This window comes from Macaca thibetana, chromosome 7 (genome assembly GCF_024542745.1).
Source record: "Macaca thibetana thibetana isolate TM-01 chromosome 7, ASM2454274v1, whole genome shotgun sequence".
NCBI classification, from domain to species: Eukaryota; Metazoa; Chordata; class Mammalia; order Primates; family Cercopithecidae; genus Macaca; species Macaca thibetana.
The window spans coordinates 17353171-17376241 of NC_065584.1; the positions used below are offsets into that span (position 1 = coordinate 17353171).

Consider the following 23071-nt stretch of genomic DNA (forward strand, 5'->3'; position numbering starts at 1 on the left):
AGCACTCCCTTGCTTTCTGGCAAAACAGACTTTGGGTTCATCTTGTCCTTTCCCTGCCTAGCCCTGGAATCAGCCCTCACTCCTTTTAATGGAGAATACTACATAGAAGCAAAGGTCTGGGTCTGGGGGTGCTTGCTGCAGCTGGGGTGTCACTGTTCCTAGGCGCTCCCAGTGGACAGGGGTCCTTCTCGTTTTCTCCTTTCTGTGTCTTAACTCCTCAGAGAAACCTGGCGCCCACCGTCCTGTTTCCCTACCTGACTGCCTCCATACATAAGCAGCCTCCCTCCCCTGCCACCAGCCCGTGCCTGCAGATGCCTTCCTCACCCACTTGGGCTCTCATACTGCACATCAGGCTGCACACATTGACTCCCCGTATTGGACCACCCCAGCCCTGCACGTACACCCCACACGGATGCCACCCTCCCCCTGCCCATGCTGAGTCCCCGTGCTGTGGTGCTTCTCCACACAGACAGCTCCACACCCTGCTTGGGCTGACACCCGCCTTCCCCACGAGCACCCTGTCCTCACCCTGCACTGGGCCACCCCCATGTGTGAATGTCCTCTGTGGTAGGCAGAGTGGCGCCCCTAAAGATGGCCACACCCTAAGCCCTGGAACCTGTGGATGTTACATGGCAAAAGGAACTTTGCAGATAAAAATTAAGATCGTAAACTTTAAAACAGGGAAATTATCCTGGATTATCTGCGTGGGTCCAATGTAATCACAAGGGTCCCTAAGAGTAGAAAAGGCAGAGAGAAAGAAGGGTCAGCTGGAGAGAGGGACTGGGCCTGCTGCTGCAGGCGGAAGATGAAGGGCCGCGAGTCAGGAGGGAGGGTGGCCTTCACAGACTGGCAAAGGCCTCAGCTGGCAGCCAGCAGGGAAATGCTGACCTCGGCCCCACAACTCCAAGAAACAGAATTCTGCCAACAATGCTCAGAAAGGAAACGGATTCTCCCTTAGAGATGCCAGAGAGAACGGTCCTGCCAACAGCATGACTTTAGCCTGGAGACACCCGTGTTGGACTTCTGACCAACAGGACTGAGATTAAATTGTGGTTTTCACTTTTTTTTTTTTAATTTAATTTAATTTTGAGACGGAGTCTCGCTCTGTCACCCAGGCTGGAGTGCAACAACGCGATCTTAGCTCACTGCAACCTCCGCCTCCTGGGTTCAAGCGATTCTCCTGCCTCAGCTTCCTGAGTAGCTGGGACTACAGGCGCCCGTCACCATGCATGGCTAATTTTTGTATTTTTAGTAAAGATGGGGTTTCACCATGTTGGCCAGGCTGGTCTTGAACTACTGACCTTGTGATACGCCTGCCTCAGCTTCCCAAAGTGCTGGGATTACAGGCATGAGCCACTGTGCCTGGCCAAATTGTGCTGTTTTTAAACCCTGCGGTAACTTGTTATGGTATTAACAAAAAACGAATACACCCTCCTCATTCAACATGGGCCCCTACAACCCACGCCAGGCCACCTGTCGAGGGAATGCTTACCTTGATCTGCCCCACTTAATAGCATTAGGCCTGATTTGTTCAGAAAGAGAAATGAAGGAAATAGATGAAGAAAGGGAAGGGGAAGTTCTGACATGTTTCTGAACACCTTGAAAGGGATGAGGTTTCTAAGCCCAAGAACAAGGGCTTTCAAGATATCTCTAGGAATCCTCAGTCTCTTGGGAACACCAGTAGTTATTTTCTGCCCTCAGAGTGCTGAAACACGCACGGTCCACAAAACTTCCAAAAAGGAATGCTGGACTTCCTTTAGAAGCAACAGCCACATTAATTCAGCCTTTATTAAACAACGAATATCCCTGGCTCTGTGGTAGTGACCATTTCCCGCTGTAATTACTGTTGAATGCCAGCTCTGGGGGTGTGACGCGGGGAACGCATAGTGAGGTCCACACTCCTTGTGACTGCAGCCTGAGTTCCTATCCACAGGCTTCCCTGCAGCTGGGTCCACCCACAGGCTGCTGCTGAGCGGTAGGTGTGTGTGGAGACTGCAGAAACAGGAAGTGCTTGTGAAAGAGCACGCTTTATTGGGAAGCAGACTGCTGCACAGTGACCAACAGACAGACCACCCAATGGGCATTTACACATCGTACTCCAAAAGACACAGGATGCTTTGCTAATAAAAATCAATGGGAATAGGGATTCCTCTAGGCAACTCCCAGAACTTCATCCCTTTCAGGGATTGGGAAATTTCCCAACCATTTTCCTGATGGCAGCCGTGGTTCACTAGAGATACAGCCCCTCAGGGGTGCCTTCCTGTTTCTTATAAAGAACATTTTCTTTAGATTTTTTGAAGTCTTCATTTGTTACTTTCATTCTACGTTCTCTTAAGGCCATCAGACCAGCTTCTGTACAGATTGCCTGTAAGAAAGAACAGTGTGTTCAGAAAGTGAAATACTTATTTTTATTCTAACAAGGAATTCCGAAAAAGCTATTCTAAAGCTGGGCGCAGTGGCTCACACCTGTAATCCCAGCACCAAGGCAGTCGGATCACCTGAGGTCAGGAGTTCAAGACCAGCCTGGCCAACATGGTGAAACCCCGTTTCTACTAAAAATAGAAAACATTAGCCAGGGACGGTGGCAGGCACCTGTAATCCCAGCTACTCGGGAGGCTGAGGCAGGAGAATTGCTTGAACCCGGGAGGTGGAGGTTGCAGTGAGCCAAGATCATGCCACCGTACTCTAGCCTGGGCAACGAGCGAAACTCCATCTCAAAAAAAAAAAATCTATTCTGAAATAAAGCATAAGACACCTAGACTAAACACAAATTGCTTATTTGGGAAAGATTTTGATTTTAAAAAATATTTTAAGCATCCTATTTTCTGAAAGGATGTGAAGTGGCTTAAACTGGGAGTTACTGTAACTAAGAAGACTGGCCTAAGGGTCGGGGCTGTGGGTTCTAGTTTTGGCTTAGGTTCTAACAAGCTATGTGGCTTGGCAGGTCAGTAAATTCTTACAGCACCACTTTCCTTAAAGAGAATAATATTCCTAGGAAACAAACGACATTATGCCCTGAAACTTACAGGCAATTGACAGTATATGTGTATTTCATTTACTTATAGTCATACGAGAACATGTATTCTGGTTAGATACTCTAAGTGGCAGTATCTATACTATGGAATAATACTATAGAGTATAGCATTTATTCCAATCTATTTAATTTCTCAGTAATTACTTGCCCAAAGTAAAAGAAAACAATAACCCATGTTACATGGGTTACTGTTATTGTTTTAGGACTGATCTGTTTAGAAAGGAAAGAGAAATGAAGGAAATAGATAGAGAGGGACAGCAAATGAACATGTTACATGGGTTACTGTTTTCTTTTTCTTTTGGCCAGTAATTACTGTGGCAAAAACATGATGCGGCAAAAAACACAATCCTGGCGCGGAAGTTTGTTTGGTGATGGCCATCAGGTCATTTACTTCAAATGGTACAGGTGAAAGTTTTGTGTATAGAAAGAGAAAAGGCAAATGGGTAAAATGTTAACTCTTGGCAAATCACTGTGCTATTGTTGCAACTTTTTTGAAGGCTTGAAAATTGTCAAAGTAAGTTTTTATCTTAAAAATAAAATGTTAAGATCTTTCAGTTTTTAAAAAAGAAGATAGATTTTACTCACCAACAGAGACACCTAGTTCTCTACGACTAACTGCCAATGATCTGTGGGCTCAGGGCAGGTGCTGACCTGGAAAGGCACTGCTTGTGCTGTCCCTACCTAACCATGGCACTTATGACCGACAAAAACCCAGTTCTTCCCAGGGAAAGCAGCTTGAACCCATATTCAACACTGCCAGGCCTTGCTGTAAATTCTGGTCAGCTGGGAGGAAATGTCCTAACTCATGTACATTTGTCATAAAATCAAGAGGTGTAATCTGGTAGAACCTTCCAGAACACAGATTGGGACATGAATGCGGTGGGTGCTTGGTCCCCACTCTGCAGCTCTGGGGAGAGTTCTCCCAGGACATATCCTTCCCTTGACCTGGGACTGAGCAGCTACATTGGACACACCTTGAGAAAGTCACCTGGGCCTAAGGCAGCTTAGTACCAGCAACTCAGCCTTGTGGCTACAGCCTTAGGGTCATTCACTGCATAAAATGATGCATTAAAAATGACTTCAAATAACAAGCACATATACTATTTGGATGTAATCATAAACCAGTATGATGATTAAAATACAGACACCCATCTGTCCAGGCCAACCACCATCCCAAGAGCATGTATAGACTTTTTCCTGATTGACAGCCACATTACCAGAAATGAGCTGACACGGCTAGGCTCTCACCTTGATGTCAGCACCAGAGAGGTCATCTTTAGCCATGATCAAGTCATCCAGGGTTACATCATCAGCCAGCGTCATCCTGCTTGTGTGAATCTGAAAGATGCGCTTCTTCGTCTTTTCATCAGGCAGGGGGAACTCAATCTTCCTGTCAATGCGGCCTGCAGGTATGAAAAGTTTTTAAGTCACACCACCATCAAAACCCAGGCTTGGCCATGGCTCAGAGGCCTCAGCCCATCTCCTTACATATGAAGTTTCAGTCAGACAGTATTCTGTGGGAAGGATGTCCAAATCTTAAAAAGTAACCATACATTTTTGTAGTTTGTAAATTTCTACATTTGAATTCTCTTCATTTAAAAGAAACTCTGTCTACTTTGCTACCTTCAGAAATAAATGAAAGGAGCAAGTCCTGAGTGAAATTGGACAGACCTATCGTGTTAAAAACATTACAAAAGACAGCAAACAAATCACTGTTTCTTCTGATGCTACCTGAAAGTAAAAACAACAAATCCTACCATCACATGAATTATTTCTTCCAGAAAAAGCAGCCAGTTCTTGAGGCTAAAAAAGGAATATTATGGAAAAGAAAAGATCAAGACATAAGACTGGAATTCAAAGGGCCGAGGTGCATAGACTATCATGTTCTCTTAACACTCATCTCAAGGGGACCTATTTTTGGTAAATTATCCTAAGTTTCACTGCAGTTTTTGCTTTTTTATGTATCATTTTATAGGCCTCCCAAAGCACATTTAAATATATAAACACATTAATCTCCATGACGAAACAAAAGCAAATTTAACCTGGCCTGATAAGTGCTGGATCCAAAGTTTCTATTCGGTTTGTGGCCATGATAACTTTCACATCTCCCCTAGAATCAAATCCATCCAACTGGTTCAGCAGTTCCAACATTGTTCGCTGAATTTCTCTCTCCCCACCAGAATTGGAGTCATATCTTTGGGGAAAAAAAAAAGGGAAGGAATGAAGACCCAACTGATCACCTGCTCAAGAGAAATTACAGCAAAGACTTCATTGTGACAAAACACCTTAACAAACATTCCTGTTTAACTCACATGGCACTCCCTCAATTACGCTCAGGAAAAAATAAATTCAGCACCCTTTGCCATGGTCTGAATGTATTTCCCCAAATTTATGTGTTGAAACTTAATCCCTACTAGGTGGTTAAGAGATGAGGCCTTTTGGAAAGGGCTAAAGGCATGAGGCAGAGCCTTATACTGCATGAGTTCCTTATTAAAAAAAGGCCTTGTACAGCATGTGTTCCTTATAAAAATGCTGCAGGGAACTAGCATAGGCCCTTTTTGCTCTTCCATTTGTCTCCTGAACATGTGTCCCCTTTGCAGAACAAGTGCCATCTCCGAAGCAGAGAGCAGCCCTCACTAGACATCAATGCCAGTGCCTTGATCCTGGGCTTCTCAGCCTCCAGACCTGTGGGAAATACATTTTCTATTCTTTATACAAAATACCAGTCCCAAGGCATTTTGTTACAGCAGCACAAATGGACTGACACTCCCCATCAGCCAAGTTACAGATCATATTTTTCCATAGCAGTTTCTGTGCCTGAAACTGTATCATTTATTTTGTTTCCATGTTTGGTGTCTGATCCCTGCAACCTGACTGTGAGCTCCTCCAGGGCAGAGGCTGTTGTGCTCACAGCTGTGTCCCTAGAGTCCAGATGGTCCTGGCTCAGGGTGTGTGCTCAAGACATGGTTATTCACAACTGAACAATCTCCAGACGTTCACAGCTCCTGGGCAGTTGTTACCTGGCTCCTGGGAGAGCAGAGCCTAAAGCATCCATGGAAGGCCACGCACGGCAAGAACTGTGGCCACAGAGAGAGCCCCCCGAGATGGTTCATTCTCAAGAGAAGAACTATGCGGTGTTCCCTCTAAACAAGGCAAAATAAGCATGAGAAAGTCTACCTTTTTGTCCCAATGGCGTCAATTTCATCAATAAACACGATGGACGGTGCATGTTCTTCAGCAACTCGAAACAATTCCCGTACGAGTTTGGGCCCATCACCTAGGTACTTCTGAATAAGTTCAGAGCCAACCACTCTCAAGAAAGTGGCTGAGGTTTGGTTTGCTACAGCTTTGGCTAACAAGGTTTTACCTATTTTAGATGAAAAAAGATTTAAAAAGACACCTCAAGTGCTGTTTTAACTTAAAAACTCGTATCATTACCACCTTAAATGGACACCAAAAACAGGTGGGCCCCCATGCTAAGGCATGTCACCAATTCAGGTGTCACCACATTCCGTTGTCCTGAGTAGACAAGAGGACATTTAGAAAAATCTACTAACATGTTTGGATTATCCTTAGCTATTTTCCTAAACTTATCATGATAACATCAGAAAATACTTTTTACTTGGTTATTTTCCAACCTTGACCCAGTTTCCCCTGAAGAACTGCGAACTATAATTACCCGTATGAAGAAATGCTTCGTACTATTAATGAAATAAATCTCATTTTTTTCTCTGGTTGAGCCTTTCTTGGGCCCCTTCAAAGTTGCATACATTAACCTGACCCACCCAACCCAGGGCTGGAGAGCCAAACTAAACTCCTAGGAAACGATCAGGGCTGGAAAAAAAGGTCTGGGAATCCTAGCTTTGGCCCTAAGGAGACACACACAGTGTTCCTGAGCTCCAGGCATGCAGTGCCCGCTGCTCCAGAAGAGTAGCTACTGGGTGGGCTTGCTGCCAGCTCAGACAGCTGAGACAGGACCAGCTCTTGATGAAGCCCACAGTGAGAGCTGCTGTGACATGCCCTTCCAAGGCAGAGGCAGTTCCTCCCACTGATCTCAGGGAAGAGCTCAAACATCATTTCCAATACTGCTCTACTTGCTGATATTTCACTTTCAGGTTAAAAACGAGTCAGCCGGCCGGGCGTAGTGGCTCATGCCTGTAATCCCAGCACTTTGGGAGGCTGAGGCGGGAGGATCACCTGAGGCTGGGAGTTCACGACCAACCTGACCAACATGGAGAAACCCTGTCTCTACTAAAAAAATTACAATATTAGCCGGCACATGCTTGTAATCTTAGCTACTCAGGAGGCTGAGGCAGGAGAATCGCTTGAACCGGGGAGGCTAAGGCAGGAGAATCGCTTGAACCCGGGAGGCGGAGGTTGCGGTGAGCCAAGATCATGCCATTGCACTCCAGCCTGGGCAACAAGAGTGAAACTCCGCCTCAAAAAAAAAAAAAGAAAGAAAGAAAAGAAAAACAAGAGTCAGCAAAGAGTGCCCAACTTGAGAATTTTTGAATTGGAAGACCTAGGACCCTTTGGTGGTCTGTGAGGACCCTGGCAAGAGCTGGGTGGGTGCCTCAGGATAAAGAGGCAGTTAGGGGCAGAACTGGCAGCCTCAGGCCGGCACAGGAGGAGTGTGGAGGCGGCTAGCTGGTGTGTGACAGGGAAGACTTCCCAGAAATGGGATGGCTGACACAAAGCTCAGCTTTGTAACATGTGGCAATGATGTTCCTTTTAGACAGGCAGAGTAGCAGGTGCAAAGGCTGAACTGCTCCCTGAAAGCATCAGTGAGGGAAGGTGAACAGAAAATAAACAGGACCTTTTCAGTGGATAGGATCTTACAGTGCAGAAGCAGCCAAGTCTAGCCCCTGGGCTGCTTCTGTGGTCAGAGGGCTCACTGAACAAGCTGCCTGCTCCTCTGACAGACTTGCCTGTCCAGTCCTGCCTCCCAGCCCTGTACCGCAGCCCCTTTAGTGCTAGAGCCCCACAGGGGGCCTACAGCTGTGGGTCAGGAGGCCTGTGTTCCAGCTCCAGCCCTGTTACTAGCTCAACTCCCAGAGGGGCCTTGGGCTAGTCACCGGCCGCTCTGAAACATAATTTCCTAAGCTGTAAGTTGAGGGGCTGTAGGAGAGCGATCTCTTCTAGCTCTCGGCCTCTGGGTACAGGCGTCTCCCAGTCTCTCCATTGTGGGCACCCCTCAGCATGGATCCTCTTAGGAACACTGTCAATTCTCTCAAATGACTGCTTAAATGAATCTGATACCGCAGAATAGAGCTTTGTTTTTTAGGAGACAGTCTCGCTCTGTCACCCAGGCTGGAACGCAGTGGCATGATCTCAGCTCACTGCAACCTCTGTATCCCAGGTTCGAGTGGTTTTCCTGCCTCAGCCTCCCGAGTAGCTGGACTACAGATGTGCACCACCACATCCAGCCAGTTTTTGTATTTTTAGTAGAGACGGGGTTTCGCCACATAGGCCAGGCTGGTCTTGAACTCCTGGCCTCAAGTCATCCACCCACCTTGACCTCCCAAAGTACTGGGATTACTGGCATGAGCCACCATGCTCAGAATAGAGCTTTTAAAGTAGCACTTCTCCACTATGGCTCCCAGGCTTGGCCATACTCCAGATGAATAGATCAAAATCTTTGGGGATGGGGCCAGGCATCATTTTTTTTTTTTCATATTTTTTTTTTCTTTTTTTGAGACAGGTTCTCACTCTGTTGCCCAGGCTGGAATGCAGTGGTGTGATCATAGCTCACTGTAGCCTCGACCTCCAGGGCTCAGGTGATCCCCCTACCTCAGCCTCTTGGGTAGCTGGGACTACAGGCATGCACCACCACACCCGGCTAATTTTTTATAGAGATGGGGTTTCGCCAAGTTGCTCAGGCTTTTTTTTTTGCATCAGTATTTTGAAAGCTCCCAAGGTGATTCCAACATGTAGACAAGGTTGAGCAGCCCTGTTTTAAACTAAGGAATTGTGGTGTCCTCACTTACTAGTTCAGTAATTATAACTAGCCAATGCTGCTACTCAAGAGACCAGCTAGGTGCCTGGAAAGTGTCAAAAACAGAGCATACCTGTGCCAGGTGGACCATAGAGAATGACCCCCTTAGGAGGCTTTATACCCATCTCTTCATAATATTCAGGATGGGTGAGAGGAAGCTCCACAGATTCCTATGAAAAGTAGTAAAAATGAAAGGCTTTACTGAAATTATTAGCATATTTACTAATTGGCAACATAAGAATATCTTGCTTTCAACAAAAATAAGTAAAAATCTCAATTCCTCTTCTTAGAGACAATGTGCTTGATTTCTATTAGCAGCAAAGACATACTGAAGATGACACCTGTCCTACTTGAGTTCCCTGCACCCATTCCATCTCCCTGTCACACCCAATTCCCCTTTTACTTTCTAGTAGAAGTCAGCCTGGAGCTCTTCTTGAGCAAGAGAGACTTAAGAAAGCTAAAGTTCACCCTTTTCAATTAAACTACAGATAGGACCGGGAAAGGCTCTTCCCATCTAGGGACATTATGGCTATTTCTCAGCTGCCTCAGAGGTCCTTGGCAGAGATCTGTGATGGCTCAGAATGACTTCCCTATGAAAGAACATGCAGACAGCCCACAGCCATCCTCAATGACCATATCCCCTGCAGCCCCCAGGGCCGCTGAAGGCACTGGGATTATGCTCCAACCCCACCACTGTCTAAATGTGTGCAAGTACACATGCTAGCTCCACAAAGCACTGGAGGCTTCCAGATAAACACAACTGAAGTCAACACAGTCAGAAACATTACATATTCACACAGACAATGCAGTCAACATTACATATAAAAAGAATGAAGCTGCAGCTGCTGCAGGAACCATCACACAACTGATTGTTATTTCTATCACCTAACTCAGTATTAACAAATACAAAAATACCACAACTGGCAAGCTCTGTCTCAGCTACTGGTTTGATTAATAAACAAGCAAACATATCAAACAATTCCAAAGTATCCTAAATGGGACAGCAGAAACCAAAACTCAGAAAAAACCCAGAGATGGTTACCAATAATACCTTAATTTCCTGAATTTGGTTGTCCAACCCCCCAATATCCGCATAGGTCTCCTGGGGGGCCTTTTCCACCTTCATCACTGTGACCAGGGGATCCGTGTCATCCATCAGCACCCCTATCACGGCATGCACCTAACAGGAAACATCAACGTTTAACACAGGAACGTGAGGTTCGCTGGATCTGTTTACAGCAAAGCGATGCCAATCATGACATCCTTCTCCTGCCTCAGGAGTGCTTTGGTGATCTACTTCCATGGGACAGGAAGATGGATCTAAGTGAAAAGAGAAAGCACTTCCATGGGCTTTTGAAAAAGACTATCACCTCACCTTGTGATTGAGCAGGACCGAGCAGCCAGGTTCCAGCAGATCCTTGTCTACAAATGAAAGAATGCTGACGTAGTGTTCTGAGCCCACAGATGTAGACACGATGGCATGATTGTCATCAATGATCTCTTCCAAGGTTCCTACTGACATCGGGGTCCCCCTCAGATCATCCACTTTTGATCTTTCCTCCTATGTATGAAAATGCCAAGGGAAAAAAGCAGACTAGACCTAAAAGTAGATGATCCTGATAGTTCAGTAGATTTGCAAAGCAGCTGATGCTTAGTAAAAGGCAACTAATAATACTTCATGAAAGCCTGGACAGGTTCAACTACTTGAATTTCATTTATTTGTTGACAATTTTAGGTTCTAAATAGAATTCAATTTGTAAAAAAGAAAATGAAGTAACTTTTCAACTCACCTCTTGCTTTTCTTCTAATGGTTTCATTTGTTCCTGATTTCTAATGAATTCTTCCTCCATGAGAAGATAGTCTTTAATTCTCTCTAACTTCAGTAATTTTAACCGGCACTGAGTGTGAGGTGTCACTGAAATTAAAATATCAAGTTTCATTATACGTGGACCCTGAAGTTTGCAAGAAAGGAATTAAGATTTTAAAATAAGCTCATTTTTGTTGGAGATAGCTTCAGAAAAATTCAGTTTAGTAACTCTAAGTAAGCAGGTGCCAAAATGGAAAGGGGAGTTTGGCCGTTATATAATCAAGACTTTCAAAATGGGGATGGGGTTTATGACCAAATAGCTAGCCCCTTGGCTGAAAAGTCTGTATAAAGAAGAAAAAAGCTACTGACCCATCAGATACCTGGGTCTGGTTCATTTTTTCCCATAGGTACTAATAAAAAGTTACATATGTGTCTCAGTCCAGTATATACACTGTTGCATGCTGGCTGTATACACACTCACCTATTTGTAAAATTTTGAAATATCAGGGATATTAACCCTGTTTATCACATATATGGCAAATGTTTTCCATGTATTATTGTTTCTTTTGGCTTTGAAGTCTCAAGTCACAGAGGAATTGTGTCTTTTTTTTTTTTTTTTTTTTTTTTTTTGAGACAGAGTCTTGCTCTGTCACCCAGGCTGGAGTGCAGTGGCACCATCTCGGCTCATTGCAACCTCTGCCTCCTGGGTTCAAGTGATCCTCCTGCCTCAGCCTCCTGAGTAGTTGGAATTACAGGCGCATGCCACTACACCTGGCTAACTTTTTGGATTTTTAGTAGAGATGGGGTTTCAACATGTTAGCCAGGATGGTTCCAATCTCCTGACCTTGTGATCCACCCGCCTTGGCCTCCCAAAGTGCTGGGAATTGTATCATTTTTATAGACAAATATGTCAACCTTTTCTTTTATGGTTTCTGGGTTTTCCCATTTACTTCAAAAACTTTCTTCTTCCCTAAGGTTAATTTTCATTTATTTATTTTCACACATATACCTGTATTCCATTTGGCAAGAGTCAAGAATCTAATTCATTTTCTTTGGACAAAAATTTTTGAAATGCCTTTTATATATACTTAAAAAATGTTTTGTTATTATACTTTAAGTTCTAGGGTACATGTGCACAACATGCAGGTTTGTTACATATGTATACATGTGCCATGTTGGTGTGCTGCACCCATTAACTCGTCATTTACATTAGGTATATCTCCTAATGCTATCCCTCCCCCCTCCCCCCACCTCACAACAGGCCCCAGTGTGTGATGCTCCCCACCCTGTGTCCAAGTGTTCTCATTGTTCAATTCCCACCTATGTGTGAGAACATGCGGTGTTTGGTTTTCTGTCCTTGCAATAGTTTGCTCAGAATGATGGTTTCCAGCTTCATCCATGTCCCTATAAAGGACGTGAACTCATCCTTTTTTATGGCTGCATAGTATTCCATGGTGTATATGTGCCACATTTTCTTAATCTAGTCTATCATTACTGGACATTTGGGTTGGTTCCAAGTCTTTGCTATTGCGAATAGTGCCACAATAAACATACGTGTGCATGTGTCTTTATAGCAGCATGATTTATAATCCTTTGGGTATATACCCAGTAATGGGATGGCTGGGTCAAATGGTATTTCTAGTTCTAGATCCTTGAGGAATCGCCACACTGTCTTCCACAATGGTTGAAGTAGTTTACAGCCCCACCAACGTGTAAAAGTGTTCCCATTTCTTTCTCCACATCGCCATTCTAACTGGTATGAGATGGTATCTCATTGTGGTTTTGATTTGCGTTTCTCTGATGGAAATGCCTTGCATATTAAATAACCCATCCTATTCCCCACAGACCTGAAGTGGCACCTTCAGTGTATATTAAATATCCATGTAACATGACTGTTTTTGGACTTCCTACTCTGTTCTGGTAGCCTGTCTTTTTCTGTACCAGCACCATACCAATCTGTTATGGTAGACAAATGGCTGGTTTTACTGATTTCCTTCAATTAACTGAACAATGTTTTTTAAAGTAGTTTAAGTATTTCTTCTTAGTTTTTTCTTCTAAGCAGGGAGGAGCATATTTAGATGAGGGTTTGGGGATGTATTTGAGCTGAAGCCTGAGAGATGATGAGAAGCAAGTAGCCATGATTAGAACTGGGGGAAGAAGAAGATTTTAGGCAGAGGAATGAGTGAGGGCAAAGGCCCTGATATGTACAAAAGTCAAAACAACATAAGGCAAGCAGTGTGTCCAATGAGCAAGGGGGAGTGGCAGGGCTGAGATCGGAGAGGTGGGCTGGGTCAGGTTGTCTGGTATGAATTTTATTCTATGTTCGGCAGGAAGCCATTGAAAAATTTTATTGTAACTTCAGGCATTGCATGATCTGAATTTCAACACAGTGGCATTTCATTTCAAATACACATGATTCTGAGTTACTAAAGTTCAACCTGCGTTTTGTAATTTAAAACTATACTTTTATTTATTTATTTTGAGATGGAGTCTTGTTCTGTCATCCAGGCTAGAGTACAGTGACGTAATCTTGGCTCACTGCAATCCACCTCCTAGGTTCAAGTGATTCTCCTGCCTTAGCCTCCCAAGTTAACACTATACTTTTAATCCACTAAAGGAGCCTTTAAAGAAAAATGGTGACATTTCTTAAAGTGAGACACAGTCATATAATACTGTATTTTAAAACAAAAGATAACTTGTATGCCAACCTAGAGGAATGTCACACTCAAGAGTTAGGTGAAACTGAATCACAAAGCTAGAGCTTCAGTTGCCCTCTACTTCCTGTTTCCCCTTTCAGACTCTAAGCTGCATGCACAGAGACGGTTTCTCCTAAGAACTGGAAAGATGGCAAGGAGGAGCCATGTCATTACCCAGTGGCAGTTTGCTGGCAGCGTCTGGTCCCTTCGTTTTCTTCTTCTTTTTCCCCACTCTAGTTGGTACAGGAGGTTCATATTTCTTTTTCTTGTCCTTGAGTTGTTAGAACAGCAGGAAAAAAAAAGTCACATGAAAATCATATTAAAACACAAATTTATTTCTGTACCACCATCATCTATTTTCAGGTGGTACAATTTTCCTGATCTTTTAGGATGTTATTAAAAACCTGACTTGTTTCACATTCCTGCAATTTTAATAAGTAAATATGATAAGTAAATGTAAGCTGGGTGCGGTGGCTCACGTCTGTAATCCCAGCAATTTGGGAGGCTGAGGCAGGCAGATCACTTGAGGTCAGGAGTTTGAGACCAGCTTGGCCAACATGGCGAAACCCTGTCTCTACTAAAAATACAAAAATTAGCCGGGTGTGGTGGTGGGCACCTGTAATCCCAGCTACTCGGGAGGCTGAGACAGGAGAATTGCTCGAACAGAGGCAGAGGTTGCAGTGAGCCAAGATCGCACCACTGCACTCCAGCCTGGGCGACAGAGCAAGATTCCATCTCAAATAATAATAATAAATGAAAATAAATATAATCTTTTTACCACACACATAAGTGACAATGAGTCATATTATTCCAATAAGGTATAGAGGGGTAAGAATCAAGTTATACGCCAAAAGTTTAGGTAACCTGAGGCAATCTTCATACCTCAGGATATTAGACACCAAAATTATAGGCAATTTACTTTAATACTTCTATAAGGTCATTGCTTTTACACACTTAAATACCTATTTGATGGTTAGGTCAATAACCTTTTCTAAAGTATAAGCATACTTATTCTATCTGTAGGACAGGCTAGTTTAAAAACTACTGGATCACTCTACTTTTTAAAACTCATGAATCCCCATAGAACTTCTCAGCCGAGACCACATTTTCTACAATTTGCTCGTATCACAGGACAAATCTGGCATATTTACCTTGTCATCCTTCTTGCCACCTCCAGGACCATGACCACCACTCTGACTTTGACCCTGTGGGAGAAAAATCAGACACAGATGTAAATTCAGAATATGATCACTTGAAAAGAATGCCTTCATACTGTCCTGTGAGTCTGTAACGTGTCCTGTGAGTCTGTAACATTTCTCCCTCGTTTCAACATTTCTGAACGCAAGAGGTAATACTTGTAGTCAATGTGTGCATTTAGTGTGGCAGAATTTCTTTTTCCCCGAAAAGATGTTTGATGGATTACCGGTACACCTGGCAATTGATTGCATCTTAGAATCAAGAACAACTCTATTGAGAAGTAGATATAACCAAAGAGGCTGAGAGTCTTAAGATCACCCCCTCTTGAGGGGAAAATATGGACCTTCCCAGCTTTTGATAGGAAACTACCAGACTGAAGCTACCAAGAATATATTCCATAAAATCAGGCTATGAAAGCTAAGTCATTTTACACGCTTGGAAAATGTTTACCAATCATTTACCCCTTACTTAGATCACACCAAGATCCAGAAGACTTTCCTTCCAATAGCACCTTATCTAATTCCTACCCCTAAAGTCAGGGGGCTTCCGGGCAGGTCTTTCTTCTCAATCTGAAAAGCTCTATCACTTTAAGGTGTTAAGAACTTAGTGTATTAATAAACTCAGTGGGATTCCGGATTTTAAAAGGCCCTTCAGTTATAGGACAAAGCTTAACACTGAACAATGTCTCAGAAATGGTGGCATTTTAAATATGAAGATGAGTGAACTTCCTGATTAGAAGGGCCCACTCAGCTCCCTCAGATCAGCCCCACGCAGCACTTCTAAATGAATACACCAACACTTCTTCACCTCTTGGGCATTTTACATGTTTCTCAGTCTCAAATAACAAGTACACCAATTACTGAACCCCTACTATATGCCAAGCAGTGTCCTAAATATTCTCCCAAGTATTATCCCACTGAATTCTTACAAACACTATGATATTGGTACTATCATTACCCCCCCACCATTTGCAGATAAGAAAACTAAGTCCCAGAGAGCTTAAATGACTTGCCTGTTGTCACAAAGCCTGTCAGAGATGGAGCCAGAAATCACACTCAGGTTTGCTGAATGTCAAAACCCAGGTGTTTCTCTACTGTTCTAGAAAAAACCGATGGGGTTTGTGTTGCAGCACAGCCACTTACTGTGTTTCCATTTCTTCCTTATCAAAATAAGGACAGTAGTAATTACCTCGAGGGAACTGTTGTAATAAATGAGAAAATGCTGGAAAAGTACTTGGCACATGCTTAGAATACTACCCAGAAATCCGTGTAAGACCTCTATGAGGCCGGGTGCGGTGGCTCACGCCTGTAATCCCACTTTGGGAGGCCGAGGCGGGCGGATCACAAGGTCAGGAGTTCAGGACCAGCCTGGCCAACATAGTGAAACGCCGTATCTACAAAAATACAAAAATTAGCCGGGTGTAGTGGCGGGCGCCTGTAGTCGCAGCTACTTGGGAGGCTGAGGCAGGAGAATCGCTTGAACCCGGGAAGCGGAGATCGCGCCACTGCACTCTAGCCTGGACAGACCAAGACTCCGTCTCAAAAAAACAAAACAAAACGACCTCTATGAGATTTGACTTTCTTGGCGTTCATGATACAGGTTAAACATTCCCATCTCAGGTTCTTTGCATGTGCTGTATCTTCTGCCTGGACATTTCCCTCTGACATCTGCAGGGGTTACTCCCTCAATTTCGGTCCGCGCAAATTTCACCTCCTCAGAGCGACATTCGCTGACTCTATAAAAAGCAGCCACCCCTCCATGTTTTCCCTTTCTATACAATAACCATACAACAATGACCACCCCACCCCTGACATCATATTTCTGATTATTGTCTGCCTTCTGCTGTAGAATGTACGCACTATGAAGGCAGGGACTTCATCAATCCCGCTCACCCCCTGTATCCTCAGTGTCTGGAACAGAAGCTAGCCAAAAGTTTAACAACAACAACAAGAAAACACCAAGTGCTCAGTAAATACTTGTTTAGTGAATTGATGAATAAATGCTAGCTGCTTTTATTATTACTACTGCACCACGGGCCCTTTCCGTTTGAGCTCCGCCTGTCATAATAGCGTCTTTAAGGCCTCCTTCAAACGCCGCCAGCTCCGAAAGGCCTTCCACGACTCCGCTCTCCCCTCCTCAGGTGGAACGAATCCCACCCTCTTCTCCAGCACCCTTCGGCTGCCCGACTCAAAAAGCATTTTTCCCAGTGACTCGAGGAGGCGCCCCCGAAACTCCCAGCGCGGATCAGCAAAGCCCTGGTCGGCGGAGCAGCAAAGCCGGGGACCTGATCCGTTCTGCCGCCCCACAAGCCCACGCAGGAGACCTCTCTGCGCTGAGCCCCGGCCCCAGGACCCCCGGGTAAGGCCCGCTAGTCGGCCCTGGCCCGCGGTGGACCTGAGCGCGGTCCCTGGGAGCCTCCACCCGGCGAGAAGATCAGGCCGGCAGGAGGAGAAGAGGGCAGTCTCAGTTCCTCGGGCAGCCGCCTCTGTCTCTCGCCTCAGGCCGCGGCGACCCCATCGCACTGCGACCACCAGCGGAAAGAAATCCTTAGTCACTCACCATCTTGCCTTGGCCACTTGAGCTGCCGCTGCCGGAAGTTCCTCCACCACGGCGGCCCGCCAGAGGCGGAAGTCGTTAGGGACGCTACGGAAGCCGATAGGAACCAAATTGTGCGCAGACCAAGTTGTGCTCTAAGGGCTTGTGCGGGCGAACTAGGGCAACGCAGTAATTTATAGGCATAACGTGAACTTTATAAATATTTTACTTGAAAGAAATTTTGAATACCCGTTATGAGGCGCTAGTGAACAACTTAAGACAATGACCCCAACTGTCAAAGAGCTAGGACAATCGTGAAAATATACAATATTTAAATTATGCAAAATTTATAACTGGTAAGAACTTTATTGTTCTAAAAACTGGAATGGCATTTGGAACCGGGAAGTTGACATATACATTTGCACAAATATTTCAGTTATTATTCAGCTTCTGGAATTAACCTGCACACCTGGGAGTATGTGTGTGTGTAATGAGTCATCTAAACCTGTCTTTTTCTGATGACCTGTGACTTGTGATGATGCCAGATGTCTTAAATTCCTCTTCTTGAAGCTGATTGGTAAAGTTAATCATTTGTTACACCCTCCAGGACATCAGAAAAATGGCAAGAATCCCTTCTATTTCTGGAAATTCCATTAACAAGTGCTCAAAATGCTGCATCTTTCTGGAGAGATGGATTTTTTTTTTTCTGCTCCAGATTAATTTAGGGATTTTAGTTGTGAAATACTAAAAATATTTCCCTTATGAACACACAACAGGTACACTTCTTCCTTTTTATCATTACTGGAACACGGTAATGGAAAGTCTTAGCACTATCGACCTCTGTTAACAAATTTGGCATCTAGTGTACATGACATATGAAATCACACGATAGGATGGGGCAAGATGATTATCCCTTCATACATGCTGAAAGCAATGCCAGTGTGGTATGGAAGGTCTAGGCAATCTGTGTATAACCTGGAAAAGTATGGGGTTCCTGAGATGGTGACACGTGCAAAGAAATATAGGCTGAGGACTAAAACTGAAGACCTTAATTCTGGAGGACATGCTGATGGAGGAAGTGCCCTCTTAATGCATAGCAACCCTACTTTCTCTCTCTCTCTCTCTCTCTCTCTCTCTCTCTTTTAAGAGACTCTCATTGCCCAGGCTGGAGTGCAGTGGTGTGATCTCAGCTCACTGCAACCTCTGCCTCCTAGGTTCAAGCGATTCTCCTGCCTCAGCCTTCCAAGTAGCTGGGAATACAGGCACCAGCCACCACACCCGGCTAATTTTTTGCATTTTTAGTAGAGATGAGGTTTCACCATGTTGGCCAGGCTGGTTTTGAACTCCTGACTCAAGTGATTTGCATACCTCAGCCTCCCAAAGTGCTGGGATTACAGGCGTGAGCCACCGCGCCCGTCCCCGTTCATCGATTTTGCCTTATGGCTGACTCTCTCAATCTTCCCCACCTGGTTAACAGCCATCTCCACAACTCTCCCTCTTTTCCACTTGCAATTTCCAACCTCCCACCCTGGTGGGGCCAGGGTGGACAGAGGGGGCGGGGCCGAGGTGGACAGAGGGCAGGTGCCAGAGGCAAGTGTGCATCCTGTTCAATAGCCCTCCCGCAACCTCAAGCACATCAGAACCAGCCCAGATGCTGACAAAATGCAGACTCTGGTGCCATCCCCCAGAGACTGTGATTCTGTAGGCCCATGGCAGGGCCCAGACACCTACATTTTAACGGATACCCCAAGGGATTCTGAGGCTGGGTGGCTCATACACCACATTTTTAGAGCCGGAACTCCAGAACAGTGGTCAACAAAGCCGGGCAGCCACGCCCTGGTGGCCCAGGGGCCCATTCGTGTGTTGGAAGAAGCCATCAGAATGACTTTTTATTTAAAAAATAAGAATAATTACTAGGCAAACAGCCAAGGGGTTAACAATGTGGGCCCCACCGCCAGGTCTCCTTTCCAGCCTTGTCACCAGTGAGCTGTGTTGTTGTGTCTCAGTTCTGTCGTCTGTGAAATGGGGACCTTTATAGTTCTTCCCTCATGGTGCCATTGTTTAAGGACTAAAGTAAAATGCTGAGAATTGCACCTGGCATAGGACAATTGCTCTAGGTATCAGCTACTCTGATTATTATTATTATTTTGAGACAAGGTCTCATGCTGTTACCCATGCTGGAGTGCAGTGACACAATCTTGGCTCAACTCCACCTCCCGGGTTCAAGCAATTCTCCTGCCTCAGCCTCCCAAGTAGCTGGGATTACAGGCACCCATCCCCATGCCTAGCTAATTTTTGTATTTTTAGTAGAGATGGGGTTTCACCATGCTGGCCAGGCTGGTCTCCAATTCCTGACCTCAAGTGATAAACCCACTTCGGCCTCCCAAAGTGTGACAGGTGTGAGCCTCCGCACCTGGCCTTATTAGTATTTTTTTTTAATATACAAATTGCCATTGGCGCCCTCATTCAGTGCATATATTAGATGGTCCCATATCCCACTCAAAATTTATAATCTCTTGGTAGAGTGGTACAGTGATCTTCAAACACATTTCTTCATGCATTCTCAAAAGTAATTTGCAAAATGTATTTCTTGACACATTTCTAGGTTAGCATCTAAATTTCATATAAGTTTAAATAGCTGCAAATGATCCACTTGCCAGAAAGTTTTAAGTATTGACACTTTAATGTATATACACAAAGGAATCTAACTGTCATGATAGTTTGATATTTCATCCATTTCAAACTTATGTACGCAGGCTTTTTTCTAGCATTGAAAATATTTGCTTTCATCTCTTCCCTTTGAAGTGAACATTTCCATTCCATTTATCATGCATACTTTTATCCTAATATCGTGTATGTTGATGCTGAAAAACATTTTATTGATTGACCTCTCGCACATTTTTGCAAAAGTTTTATAAGTCAGAATTTTTTCATGTATTTTATTTTCTGTGTCTTTTGGGTCCTGCATGCTAAAAATGTTTTCTGGATTTGGAGTTATTACCAGTTGCCACTAGTATGCACTTGATCAAGATGATATACAGTCTGTGGTAAGTTAGTGTTCATTTCACCTATCCATGGATGGATATAACAATGTCAGAATGAGGCAGGGTTCAGCACCAATTCTAGTCTCGTTAGTTATTGTTTACAGATGTTTGGGCTGAGAATTCTCATTCACATGAACGGGAAAGAAAATAATTTTGTGATGAAAATGTCATGCAATTCTTTCCAATCCTATATCCTAAACAAAAAAATCACACAGTGATTGATCCACAAAATCTATTATTAATGATAACTTGAAATAAGTCTTTCTTCAATGTGGTTGCCAGGAACTAGAAAACACTGTAGGTGCAAAACAATTCGTTCGCCAGTGATTAGGGTCATTCAGTTTCTCAGTTTCTGGGAAATGCACCCAAGAGGCTTTCCCATGACTTACCAAATACTATCCATGAAGACATGTTACTCTTTCACTCAGAGCTTAAACTGATAGCCTGAAAAAGAACTGGAAAATTTTTAATATCATTAATCTTATTATACCCCTGGAAATACAGTTTTTTTTTTTTTTTGAGGCAGGGTCTTGCTCTGTTGCCCAAGCTGGAGTGCAGTGGCACGATCTGGGCTCATTGCAACCTCCACCTCCCAGGTTCAAGCCGTTCTCCTGCCTCAGCCTCCTGAGTAGCTGGGACTACAGGCACTTGCCACCATGCCTGGCTAATTTTTGTAATTTTTGTAGAGAGGAGGTTTCACCATCTTGGTCAGGCTGGTCTCAAACTCCTGACCTCAAGTGATCCACCCACCTCGGCCTCCCAAAGTGCTGGGTTTACAGGCGTGAGCCACCACACCTGGCCTGGAAATACAATATTTTTCATAATATTTTAAGATCATAGGAATTTAAAAGTTAACTTTCTTTAAATACATTTTTGTCAAAGCCATGGAGCAGCAGAGTTTTAGAGCATTCTATTTCTGAAAAATGTCCAATGGAAAATTAGTGCTCCACTTCAACCCATTTAGCCAAATCAGATTTATTACTTGGGAGGAAAAAAAAAAAACCCTCAACTTTTATTTTTCAATTACACAAACCTCTTCATATGTAAATCAAGAAATATTATTTTTAGAATGACAGAGATAAATTATAGAATGCAACTCATAAGACAAATAATCAGAAACAGTTAAGATAAAATTAAAATAATATATTTATAAAGTTATATAGTAAGAAAAAATTAATATTTGTTTCTCTTAATTTTTAATAATGCAATTATGTAGCTAAAAATATGAGTTATCTGTGAAGCAAGGATTATAATAAAATATATGGTATTCTTGGGTAAATATGTGTGTGTGTGAATTTTTAAATTAACACTTGGAGAAACCCCGTCTCTACTAAAAATACAAAATTAGCCGGGCGTGGTGGCGCATGCTTGTAATCCCAGCTACTCGCAAGGCTGAGGCAGGAGAATCGCCTGAACCCGGGAGGCAGAGGTTGCAGCGAGCTGAGATCACGCCATTGCACTCCAGCTTGGGCAACAAGAGCGAAACTCCATCTCAAAAAAAAAAAAAAAAAAAAAAAGAATCAAGCATAAAAATCAGAATAATTACATTAATTTTATAAGATATTATCAGGATTAAACATTTTCATTTCAGGGAAGAGAAAATAAATATATAGGATTGTTAAAATTTAATTTTTCTGGCAAATACATTTCAAAAATAGGAAGTAGAAAACAAAAACATTTTTAAAGATGAAATAAGATGAGAATTTATTCTGACAATCAGAATAAATATTTCATATGACTGGATAAAAATAACTTTTAGCAACCACATTGAATAATACATGCTAAATCTGAAAGAAATTAAGTTAAGGTTTAATCAATGGGTTTTTGTTTTATCTAAAGCATCCTGAAATATCGAGTAGCCCCAGCAAACCCTGTAGTTACCCTGAAAAGACTATTACAAACCAATATTGCTTCTGCTGTTCTAATTTACATTTTGTCCTAAGGGCAGGTATTTTGCCTGTTTAAATGCATTTTAAAAAGTCATTTTCAGCCTCAATGTCTGTTACCAATGCTTGTTTGCTTTACTCTCCAAGGAGGCTCTGTCAAGACTGATGCATTTCATGTCAATGCATTTTATGCAAAAGATAGGTCATCAAGGTTGGGTGTGGTGGCTCACGCCTGTAATCCCAGCACTTTGAGAGGCCAAGAAAGGCAGATCACTTGAGGTCAGGGGTTCAAGACCAGCCTGGCTAACATGGTGAAACTCCGTCTCTCCTAAAAATACAAAAAAAGAAAAAATTAGCTGGGCGTGGTGGCAGTTACCTGTAGTTCCCGTTGCAGGAGTCAGGCCTAGGGTTGGTCTAAAAAAAAGTTCCAAATTTATCTATTTTGCAAGCTATCATCTGGGTCTTTAATTGTGCCTTCTTCCTTTTGCTGTATTTGGCATAACATTTACAAGAGATCTATAATGCTAATACAGTGACAAATACCATAAAGATGGCAAAGATTAGGCATCCAAGAAGGTTATAGGTAGAGTCAGGGGGCAGTACACAACCTAACCAGCCAAAAAACCACTGCATGCATCATCATATTCTTTGGTCAGACTCACAATGTGTTTACCCTCCTTATCAAGGGTCATTTGAACCTTATGATAAATCTTATTTGAGGATTATAGGACCAACACTAAATCAGAGTCCAATAAATTTAATCTCTCTTCCGGCCATTTTATTGCCACAGGTATAGCATCCTGAGGAGGGTATAAATCAAATGCAAGGAACGCCTGGCCCTCAATGTCTAAATTGTTGTAGGACTTGTTAACAGTGG

At 43.5% G+C, this 23071-nt stretch overlaps 1 protein-coding gene across 1 annotated transcript in view; it reads right to left on the bottom strand.

Moving 5' to 3' along the window:
- Positions 1-2011: 2011 nt before the first annotated feature.
- The window catches only part of PSMC1 (proteasome 26S subunit, ATPase 1), a 1015066-nt gene continuing 994006 nt past the window's right edge, over positions 2012-23071 (bottom strand). Inside the window, exons 2-12 of the mRNA XM_050799114.1 lie at positions 17289-17336; positions 14684-14737; positions 13707-13803; positions 10820-10944; positions 10405-10590; positions 10081-10209; positions 9103-9199; positions 6212-6401; positions 5077-5228; positions 4283-4437; positions 2012-2365 (exon numbers count right to left, since the gene is read on the bottom strand). Of these exons, the coding sequence (XP_050655071.1) occupies positions 2231-2365; positions 4283-4437; positions 5077-5228; positions 6212-6401; positions 9103-9199; positions 10081-10209; positions 10405-10590; positions 10820-10944; positions 13707-13803; positions 14684-14737; positions 17289-17336 (1368 nt within the window). The 3' untranslated portion in view covers positions 2012-2230. The remainder of the gene's footprint in view (positions 2366-4282; positions 4438-5076; positions 5229-6211; positions 6402-9102; positions 9200-10080; positions 10210-10404; positions 10591-10819; positions 10945-13706; positions 13804-14683; positions 14738-17288; positions 17337-23071) is intronic.